Consider the following 12,437-nt stretch of genomic DNA (forward strand, 5'->3'; position numbering starts at 1 on the left):
ATTAAACTTCAATATAAACAAAAATATTAAAGACTAAGCTTTTACCTTTTTATCTATAAGCATTTAAATGTATAATTTAATTTTAACTACTTAATCTACAGTAGTTTATATTGTATATGTAACATCAAATAACAAATGTTACAGATTCAATATACAGTGGTGCCTCGTATAACACACTTAATCCGTTCCAGGTGCATGTCCGTTAAGTGAAAAGTATGTTATACGAAACGCATTTTCCCATAGAAATACATGTTAAAACACATAATTCGTTCCGCAGCATAAAATAACCATACTGTACCATTAAAAAAATGAAAATGGAGCAGTCACCAATTATGCTGGATAGTCAGATGTTGTGAGGAGGAGGTGGAGGAACACTTTCTTCACACATTCATACAGATACAGACTTTTTACACATTGCAGCAGGTCTCTTTTTATTGTTTTTTAATCGGAGTCAGATTCAGGAGAGGCTACTGGAGCTTGCAGGGTCAACTCCTCTTGTTCCATCCTTTGTTTTTTGCCTGCTGGCTTCTTGAAAAACATGTCCAAGGTGGTCTGTTTCTCTCTCTTCTTCAACACCTGTCGGAAATGATGGGCAAGGGTGTCATTGTAGAGATCATTGATCCTGTTGGCCTCAGCTCTGTTTGGATAATGAGTGTTGGTAAACTCCTGAACCTCTCCCCATTTGACAAGGAAGTTTTTGTCAACTTTCACTCCTTCTGATGATTTCTTGCATTGTTTCAATTGAAATCACCTTTCTGTTTTTTTAGAAGCCGTGATTTGCACAACACTTGAATAAATGTAAATACCCTGCACTGAGGTGATGTACGTAATAAACAAGGGAGCAAGCCAAATCCCAACGGGAGCTCTGTACTTCAGATATACTAATAATATATTCTAATAACCCTAATATATTATAAAAATAGCAGATTGTCATTGGCAACGGCAAAAGAGTGAAAATATCATTCACACTTGTTCGCAGAAAGTTTGTTGTTCGCCTCACGTAACTGCCAAACGGAAAGTCTGTTGTTCGAGTCACGTAACGGCCAAACTGAAAGTCCGTTGTTTGCAGTGTCCGTTATTCGAGGCCTACGTTATACGAAGCACCACTGTATTATTGACAATTCTCAAGTTTCAGAAGATTTAAAATAAATACAACTTCACCATAAATGACCAAGAATTTAGGTGTAATTTGTGAAGATTTAAAATATGTCACTATTTTTAAATATATATATATAAAATATCTTCAATTCTTCTCACCTGAGTCATGCTCACACCTTTACGAATCTGTTCACGTTCCCAGCGTTCAAGTTCATCTGCTTCTTCATTTTCCATTTCATTTTCTTCTCCTTTATTGTATGTGATAAAAATAGTCAAATTAATAATTCAAGTTATGTTTTGTCACTAACAATCTACCCAATTTAAAGGTTTGTTTTTTAAATAATAATATTGTATAAAAGCAATTTAAAAACACATTCATAAATGATAATAATAATATTTTTGTAATTATGTATATGTAATAAATAAGACTTAATTTTTAACAAGATTCAGAATTTTTAGTTTTGATTGTTAAAATTTATGAATAACCATTAGTTTTTCAACATTAAATAAATGACTTAATTTGACTTATGTTATCTTAATTTGTTTTTTGTTTCATTTTCTGCATTTTTATAAATTTATACTATGGTTTACATTGATGTGAATCATTAATATATTAAATATGGAAAAATAATTAAAACATTGTTAAAACTTCATATGTGAAGACTAGAGTACACTTCTCTGTCATTCTGATAACAATTTTACTTTTGTTAAAGATATCAATTCACCATCTGAATTTTGTTTAAATTTGTGATTTTAATTATACCATAAATGATATTTTAAAAATATTTATATTCCTTTTGTATCAATTTCATACTGCAATGTTTTATATGATTTTATAAATTCACAAGTTATATTTTTATTAAAAACTTGTAAGCAAACCTGCATGTCAGCTACTCTAAACATCATAATCTATTGTATATGCAAACTACTTGAAGATGTTGCTTATCTTAAAAGTTATAAGAACTATATATATATATATATATACAGTTCTTATAACTTTATAAATTAATAACTTATAAATATATATATATATTATTTATTTGTGTGAGTTATAATTCATTAAAATTATTATAAATATTTGTTATTAATTGTTATTAATGTTATTCTTATTAATTGTATCTATTATGTATATTTCATAATTTGCACTCTTACTTTCTTGAGCAGATAAAAATGCTTCTCTTGCTTTTTGTCTTTCAACTGCAGCAACATTAACAGTAAAACTTATTCGTCCTTCCTCACCTTCATCTTCATCACTACGATCATTATCATCATCTCTGTAAAAATAATAATGCATGTAAATATAATAAATATTTTTAAAATCAGGCATGTAATTGAAAAAAAACTTTTAATGAAAAGCAATCTTGTTTAATATATATATATATATATACCCAACAGTAAACATCATATTTTGTACTTTCTTTTTTCAACTACAAATTTGATATGATCCAAATTATTTTGATTTGAATTCAGGCAATCACAATGTTAATATTTTATGTTTAAAAAAAGTTCTAATTATTGGAAACTCTAACTTCTTTGATTGTTTTTTTATTTATTCAGCTCACCTTGTTAATATTTTGCCTGAAAAAATATTAGCAAGAGCTTAGTACTGCTAAGATAATAAAATAACCATTAAAGGGTAAAAAAAATTCACAAAGCTATTGTATAACATCTACTTGTTAAAAGTGGTTGGTTTTTGGTGATAATTTTCTTCTTAAATTTAAATTAAATTTTTAGTTTATTTGAGCTTTCTTCTGACTATTCAATGTTAAGCACTAAATAATATTATGTACTATTCGATGTATATACTATTCAATGCAAATGCTCATAGATAATCTATTTCCTGAAACAAAATGATTTATACTGCTAATTCAAGATAAAATTATTTTTATTAACCTATTTGATGTTGAAATTTTTATTAGTTGCCTGTGACGCCATGTTGAATTTTTATCGATGTTAAGCCTAAAATTTTTTTAAAATAATAATTGTGTTTACTGTATCGTAAAAATTTATTTTTTTATGTTGCACAAACAAAATAAATATATTAAATAATATAGAAACAAAAAAAATTATATTTTAAGTTTGTTTTAATATAAAAATTGTGAAGCATAGTGACATCTAGTATCAAAAACGTCCCGGTGTAAACATGAAAATTTTCAGGATCGCCCATGCAGATCAATGANTGTCAACTTTCACTCCTTCTGATGATTTCTTGCATTGTTTCAATTGAAATCACCTTTCTGTTTTTTTAGAAGCCGTGATTTGCACAACACTTGAATAAATGTAAATACCCTGCACTGAGGTGATGTACGTAATAAACAAGGGAGCAAGCCAAATCCCAACGGGAGCTCTGTACTTCAGATATACTAATAATATATTCTAATAACCCTAATATATTATAAAAATAGCAGATTGTCATTGGCAACGGCAAAAGAGTGAAAATATCATTCACACTTGTTCGCAGAAAGTTTGTTGTTCGCCTCACGTAACTGCCAAACGGAAAGTCTGTTGTTCGAGTCACGTAACGGCCAAACTAAAAGTCCGTTGTTTGCAGTGTCCGTTATTCGAGGCCTACGTTATACGAAGCACCACTGTATTATTGACAATTCTCAAGTTTCAGAAGATTTAAAATAAATACAACTTCACCATAAATGACCAAGAATTTAGGTGTAATTTGTGAAGATTTAAAATATGTCACTATTTTTAAATATATATATATAAAATATCTTCAATTCTTCTCACCTGAGTCATGCTCACACCTTTACGAATCTGTTCACGTTCCCAGCGTTCAAGTTCATCTGCTTCTTCATTTTCCATTTCATTTTCTTCTCCTTTATTGTATGTGATAAAAATAGTCAAATTAATAATTCAAGTTATGTTTTGTCACTAACAATCTACCCAATTTAAAGGTTTGTTTTTTAAATAATAATTTTCATGTTTTATTCAAAATTAAACATTACCACGTATTCGATCTTGTTTAATATATATATATATATATACCCAACAGTAAACATCATATTTTGTACTTTCTTTTTTCAACTACAAATTTGATATGATCCAAATTATTTTGATTTGAATTCAGGCAATCACAATGTTAATATTTTATGTTTAAAAAAAGTTCTAATTATTGGAAACTCTAACTTCTTTGATTGTTTTTTTATTTATTCAGCTCACCTTGTTAATATTTTGCCTGAAAAAATATTAGCAAGAGCTTAGTACTGCTAAGATAATAAAATAACCATTAAAGGGTAAAAAAAATTCACAAAGCTATTGTATAACATCTACTTGTTAAAAGTGGTTGGTTTTTGGTGATAATTTTCTTCTTAAATTTAAATTAAATTTTTAGTTTATTTGAGCTTTCTTCTGACTATTCAATGTTAAGCACTAAATAATATTATGTACTATTCGATGTATATACTATTCAATGCAAATGCTCATAGATAATCTATTTCCTGAAACAAAATGATTTATACTGCTAATTCAAGATAAAATTATTTTTATTAACCTATTTGATGTTGAAATTTTTATTAGTTGCCTGTGACGCCATGTTGAATTTTTATCGATGTTAAGCCTAAAATTTTTTTTAAATAATAATTGTGTTTACTGTATCGTTAAAAATTATTTTTTTATGTTGCACAAACAAAATAAATATATTAAATAATATAGAAACAAAAAAAATTATATTTTAAGTTTGTTTTAATATAAAAATTGTGAAGCATAGTGACATCTAGTATCAAAAACGTCCCGGTGTAAACATGAAAATTTTCAGGATCGCCCATGCAGATCAATGAGGTCAACATGAATATTTTCGGGAACAGCATAAAACAGGTTAATGAAAATGCAGATGATGTTATATAACAAATGATATAATATAGCATATCACATCAAACTGAATATTCACTGTTCGAAAATAGCATAGCAACGATCATATAACAGAAATTGTTCAGCAAATTGTTCCTCCCTGCAAGGGAAGGTTAAGGATTACCCTGAAAAACTCGGTTTCTACTGTAATATTTTAGATGCAGTTTTTGTGTTTTTGCAGGAAATCAAACATACTTTTAGACCCATCTAAAAATTCTCTAGTTAGTCTCGGAAGAGGGGGACCAATTCTTGTACCCAGTGAAAACAGGTAAGATCAGCTATAATCTAAATATTAATCTTTGCTATCATTACTTTTTGCCCAAGTAATTTATAGCCAATCTAAATTTAAAATTCACTAAATATGCAGAATGACAGAAATTATTTCAAACATTGTTATTGGTGTCTCTAAAGTCCTACATTAATTCTATTGTTATCAGACTTATTTAGAACAACATTGTTCTAAATAAGCCTGATATTAAAAATTATAATTTTAAACATTTACAACACTGATGAAAATCTAAAATTAGACATAATTCTTCTTATAACAATTGAGATATCTCTCAAAGCATATTAATAAAATTTACCTAATCAATCTTGACTTTGTTTCTTGAACTCTTTTTGTATCATCAAGAGCAACAAAATCACCCATTTCTCTGGCCATTTGTCTATGTTTTTTTACAGCATATATTGTTGCAGCATCAGGTATAACACCACCTATATCAGAAAATACAAAAATCAGGCAATCAAAATTTTAATTATTGATAATTCTGTTTATTTCTATAGTTTACGAGGGCTGTTCGGAAAGTTCGCGGCCTCACATAGAAAAACAAACAAAATAATGTTAAAACTTTTTTTATTTTTCAATGTAATCTCCTCTGTTAGCAATGCACTTATTCCAGCGATGTTCTAGCTTTTTTTATGCCATCACAATAGGTCGATTTGTCAAGGTGTGCAAAATACTCGTTCACTTCAGAGATGACTTCGTCATTTGAGTGGAATCTCTTTCCAGCCAAGAATTTTTTTAGGTTTGGAAAAAGGTGGAAGTCACTGGGGGCCAAATCAGGTGAGTACGGTGGATGTGGAACTAATTGGAAGCGAAGTTCGTTTATCTTTTGTTCAGTGATTCTGGCGGAATGTGCAGGTGCATTATCGTGGTGGAACAGAACTTTTTTCTTCTTCAAGTGTGGCCTCTTTTCTTCGATTTCTTTCTTCAGTTTTTCCAAAAGTTCACAGTAATAGACAGCATTAATGGTCTTTCCTCTTTCTAGGTAGTCAATAAAGATGATGCCTTTAGCATCCCAAAAAACCGAGGCCATCACTTTACCCGCTGATGGAACTGTCTTTGCCTTCTTTGGTGGTGGCGAACTGTGGTGTTTCCATTGCTTCGACTGTTCTTTTGTTTCAGGAGTGTAGTAATGGATCCACGTTTCGTCAGTAGTCACAAACCGACGCAAGAAATCCTGTGGGTTTTTCTGGTAGAAGTCCAAACACTCCTTTGACATCAAAGTGCGAACACGTTTTTGCTCGGCGGTCAGCAGATGCGGCACCCACCTTGCTGAGACCTTCGTCATACCCAAATCTTCGGTTAGGATGTGGTGCACTCGGTCGACAGAGATGCCTGTTGTCTCAGCTATCTCACGCGTTTTCAAACGGCGATCTGCTAATACCAAATCGTGAACTTTGTCGATGTTTTCTTCAGTGACAGCAGTTGACGGCCGTCCGCTGCGAGGGTCATCTTCCACACTTTCTCTGCCAGATTTAAAAAGGGCTGTCCATTTTTTCACAGTGGTGTACGAAGGAGCAGACTCTCCTAAAACTTCATCCATGTCAGCTTTGATTTGAGATGGAGTCAACCCTTTTTTCGTCAGGTATTTTATGACCGCACAAGTCTCCGTCTTCTCCATTTTTGACAAAGCATGTGCACACTGACTATCTGCTAAGCTGTCGTGGCAAAACTTTTTGACAAATCAAGCGGAAATTGGTATCGTATCTTTAGCAAAGATGGCTGAATTATTCCCGCCAAAAATTAAATTGATCGCAGCGCCGCATATAGGCAAGGCCGCGAACTTTCCGAACAGCCCTCATATTATTATAATGTTTTAAATAAATTTTCAAATAAAGAAAATGCAACTTATTGTAACATTAATTTATTGAAATTAAAAACATTTTCAGTGATTCAATTTCCTCACTTGCTTTATTTAACTGAAAAGCAAAACTCTAAAAATGATTTTCTCTGTTCTTAAAATTCTATAGTTTGATAAAAACAAATAATTAAAACTGAATTCTTGAATATGTTCTGGTTTTAATTTGATTATTTTAATCTGATCTAATTAAGGTTTGAAATCGCTACTTATGGGAATAATATCAATCATTCAATCATCCAATCAATCAATCTTTATTATTTGATATTACAAATGTTATTACAAAGGGGATTAAATATCATTATTAGTTCAAATTTGATACATAAACAAGAAGTTTAAATAATCTATATAATGTTAATATGGCAAAACTGTCACCAAATAAAATTTGATAACAAAATCAGATGGTAGTGTAGCAACTTGGATATCCAAAATAATATCATAAGAATCAAGAAGGAGTTTCTCATATCCATTACTGTCATTATGGACATAATATTGAATTACAATCAAAATCAACTTTTAAACTTTTTAAATAATAATTTTCATGTTTTATTCAAAATTAAACATTACCACGTATTTGATCATACATGGTAAGTTTTCAATGACGTTGTTCTATTTATTTATTATTTATAATATTTAAATTATTAGATCCATAATGATATTAACATAAATAATGATTTGAATAAGACTTTTTTTATTCATACTAATGATGAAAATTTGTATATACAATGTCTTCAAAATATTGTAAAATGTCATTGTTGACTTGTATTTCAATTTTTTGATGACTTCAAAATAAAACAAAATTATCAAAGCCTCTTAATATGTGGAGTCTTATTCTATAAACATTATTTAGTTCATTAAAATTAAATTTAAATAAATAATTATTTCAACTTTTGTATTAAATAATTTTTTTCTATCAAATTTGAACTTAATAGTTCTCATAATCTGAATTGATTCAAGAAATTTAAATCAGTTCACTGCAACCAAAGAAAAACTCAATTAAAACTCTGATCAATTTAAAAACAGACCTAATTTGATGAAATCCCTTTTCACTATCTTAATCTCTCTTCTTATTTTACATCTCTATGAACAATATTATATTAAAAAAGTACATCATATAATCAATGTACATTGATATCTTCCACATTATTTATTATTCATTTCCATGTAAATCAATCTCTACATATTTTCATAATTTTTTACATATTGATGTTCCATTATTTTGTACATAAAACATTTTACCAAAGACATAATAAATGAAAATATAATTAAAAACTTTTTAAATATGAATTTCTTAAATAAGTTCTTAATCTAAATATTCATATTCTATTATTGTTTATAGCCTCAAGTAATGGTTTTTTTTCATAATATGCCATTCTTAATAAAACTGTAGTAATTCATTCTTCTTATATATATTCTCTGAACAATCTTAAGTTTGACTTATTATTAAATTATCTTATTCTAATATCCTTAAAAATTTAATACTTTATGATTGGGATATTGTTTTTATCAATAATGAGACAAATCTCTTCCAACATAACTTTCTCATAATCCATAAGTTAATATATTAATTTTAAAATATTTTAGTCGAAATAATTTTATTTGTCATCTTTTCATACGTCATCTCCAATCTTCCAACAATTTCATATTATAAAAATTATCCTTATATTTATAGTAAACGAAGAATCAGTATCTTATGTACTTTATGTACTTTAACAATCTTTATGTATCTTTATGTACTTTAACAATATCCATTATTAATATGATTTTAGATTTATATCTCTAATGTACTGTACATATTCTCTTCTGTTTATCCTAATGCAATATTTCTCAGTGTGGTCCATAGTCCAGCTATCAGTTCCAAGAAAACTTAAGAATTACAATATAAAACAGCAACAAATGCAATAAATTTGTAATAAAATAAATATGTTTTTAAAAATTTTATTATTATTACTCGATTAAAATATCTCGTTATATAATATTATACAACAATCAAGAATATGGCAAGATACTGCTTATGATGAGAATTGTCATACATGTACAATTTGTTTATATATTTAAAACAGTCTTGAGAAAACTTGCTGGAAACTATCAATCCCTAGTTGGAAAAGACTTTTCTAATATTTTATACTGACTTACGAGCTCCTATGGAATGAGATTAAAGGTAAAATTATAAAATAGTTCCTAACAAAAACTTGCTTTCAAAGCAATTTGCATTAAATTATTCTTTTCTATTTCAATTTTGATTTATCATCATCTGTAAAATTATGAAAACAACAATATCCATTATTAATATGATTTTAGATTTATATCTCTAAACAAACTTTTTTAAACTTTCTACATTATGAAACATTAAAGAAAATGTTTTTCTTTATACTGTATGATTTTTAGTTATTTATTTAAACTTTCTAATAAATTATTTTATATATGTTGTTAAAATTTTTTAATTTATCTTGTCTTAAAAACATTAAGCTATGTCATAACTACGTATATAAATTTTAATTAAAATATTTTAAGAAGGTTTTCTTAAAAATATTTAGATACAATATTTTGATAATTATAATTATAATATTTTGATAACTATAATTAAGCTAACTAAATTATGTTTTTAATATATATTTTGTTTTATATATTTTCATTTAAAAAATTATTTATATTTGTAATTAATAATGCAAATTTAAATAAGAATCAATTAAAAATTTCACTATTTTTAATATTAAATTATTTAATTTCAAAATCATTAATTTTATCTTACTTTTTAGAACATTTTTGAAAGGATGGAATAGCTTATTTTTTTCATTGTCTTCATTCTCTGAATCTATTTCCATATCTTCAGCATCTTCACCATTTAATATATCCATAGAATCCTAAAAAACAATACATATAATAAAATAAATGTTTTCTTTTCGTACAATCAATCATAGACAACAAAATTGCATATAAATAATATTTTAAGCTTGATATACAATAATTTACTAGTTAATACAATTCTCAACACTGCCACAACACTGTAATAATACAACTTCTCTAATTAGAAATATTAAAGAAAAGTATTACTAATGAACATAAAACTATATGTATATTAAAAAAATTCAAATGGTAAATGTACAGTACATCAGAATATTACATTCAAAATACAATAAAAGACGCTAAATGTTTTTAGAAGATTTTCTTTTCATTCTTTTTTGTAATAATTAAATGATTATATCATTAAAATAATTAAATTTTAAACTAATTTAGCATTTAAAATCTTTGACTTTCCATCAGACATCAAGTATTTAATTCATATCTTCTTACATAGTTTAGATGAATTGATACAATAAATCAGTAGTGTCCAAACTTTTCAATCAATGGGAAAATTGCACATAACTCATAGGCAAGCAGACTACAAGTATTTTAATATAGCCCAAATATATAAAAAATAAGTGTCTCATCTAATGTATGTATGTCACTTTATGTAAAAATGATATGAAACATTCCTCTCCTGAACTTGAAACATCAAGAATTATTTGATTCAAATAATTCAAATATAAGAATTATTTTGATATCGAAGTTTATTTGTTTTAAAACGCATGCGTACCAATTTTAAATATTTTAAAATGTTTTTAGTTCTAAAATTTAAATCTTATTTATAATAGTTATATTCAAAAAACGGCTAATATCCTTAATGTTTAAATTTAAATGTATGGTTCGAATTCTCTATTCGTTTTTGAATTGCCTGAAGACGACGTGCGTATTTANTACACGAGAATCGAACCTGGGAACTCAAGCGTATGAGACAGGAACGTTACCACTCAGCCATGGGACACTCAAATGGAAGAACGTATAATTTTTATATAAAGTGCTAAAGAAACTTTAAGTTCGTTTTTCTCGATTATATTTGAGTATTGCACTTTAGTATTCTACAGATAGTACACTCACATGGTGTACTACCTCTACACCACAGATCATCAAAATCCGTTTCCCCAAAGCCGTAGGGCAGTGTTTCTCAACGGGGCGATATCGCCCCATGTGGGCGTTTTTTCATGTTGAGGGGAGTTATTATATAATTTATAAAAACCTAATTTTTTAAAAATTATTTGACTGATGCTTAAAATATCTTTGCACACTAGAGTAAACTATGTAGAGGGCCGGATATGACACTACACATTATAAAGTTTTGGCACTGACCATACATGATAAATAGGTGACATTATAGAAAAACAAACCAATAATTGACTTATTAATATATTCACATTAATATATCAGCTTATTGATAGGTTCCAATTCAAAAATGAGTGCAATATCACTATTAGATTCAAAAGATTTGTAACATATTGAATAGTAATTTACAGGGTGATCCAAAGGTTTCAGACCCTTCATTATTTGAGAATCATCATCTTTTGTTTGGACAACTCTATATTTTAACTGTGCACAAACTTCCAAATGATATTGAGCCAATTTTAACAGAATTTTATATGTATGCATAGTGTTAGCACTCTATAAACAAATTACTGTTTCTCCACGTAGCTGGTTGGTCTTTTCTGGATAAAACTACTGAAAAAGAAGAAAAATAATCATGCATTTCTTAAGTTTTATTTTTCTGTAGCTCTGTAACAAAGCCATATTAAAAAAAAAAGAAAGGAGTATCTGCTAATTTTGGTTGCTGTTTCTAGGGTTTCTTAAAAGTAATGGTTTCAGCAAAATATTTAACAAATTAAAATTCAAAATTTGCACCAACAAAAAATTCAGTATTGCCAAAATAATAGAAAAATAGAATGTAGGAAATTATGTTGTACAGAGGTGGATAAGACAAAAGGATGACATACAGGACAAGAAAAGTATGAGAAAACTACAAAAATTTTTACCATATCCAAAAATAAGATCCTACAAATGATGAAAGATAAAGACAATTGTGTGTAGTCCATTGTATATAAGTTCAACTTTTATACAATGGTGCACAAACTTTTTCTTGTTCTTTTCTCCTGTTTTTATCTATTTTATATATATATATTAATTTTATTGATTGAATTATTAATTGAATTAGTGATATCTATCTATAAAACTTATTATCCTGATTACTTGACAAAAGGGAAAAACAGTTGGTGTCATGACAGTCAGATGCTACATCACACCAATATCATGAGAATGTATTGCCTACAAACCAAACATCAAACCATTACTAACAAGGAGATCCTACGGCTTTGAGGAAACAGATTTTGATGATCTTTGGTGTAGAGGTAGTACACTCACATGGTGTACTACTCTACTAAAGTGCAATACTCAAATATAATCAAGAAAAACGAACTTAAAGTTTTTTTAGCACTTTATATATAAATTATATGTTCCTCCATTTGAGTGTCC

General features: G+C 27.9%; 1 protein-coding gene across 1 annotated transcript in view; it reads right to left on the reverse strand.

Annotated features, from left to right (window-relative positions):
* Positions 1-12,437, reverse strand: part of LOC111617828 (PAX3- and PAX7-binding protein 1-like) — an 89,403-nt gene that overhangs the window by 53,161 nt on the left and 23,805 nt on the right. Inside the window, exons 3-6 of the mRNA XM_023359139.1 lie at positions 9,850-9,961; positions 5,541-5,670; positions 2,251-2,372; positions 1,258-1,346 (exon numbers count right to left, since the gene is read on the reverse strand). Of these exons, the coding sequence (XP_023214907.1) occupies positions 1,258-1,346; positions 2,251-2,372; positions 5,541-5,670; positions 9,850-9,961 (453 nt within the window). The remainder of the gene's footprint in view (positions 1-1,257; positions 1,347-2,250; positions 2,373-5,540; positions 5,671-9,849; positions 9,962-12,437) is intronic.

This window comes from Centruroides sculpturatus, unplaced genomic scaffold, assembly GCF_000671375.1.
Source record: "Centruroides sculpturatus isolate CEXI.00-Female unplaced genomic scaffold, Cexi_2.0 scaffold104, whole genome shotgun sequence".
NCBI classification, from domain to species: Eukaryota; Metazoa; Arthropoda; class Arachnida; order Scorpiones; family Buthidae; genus Centruroides; species Centruroides sculpturatus.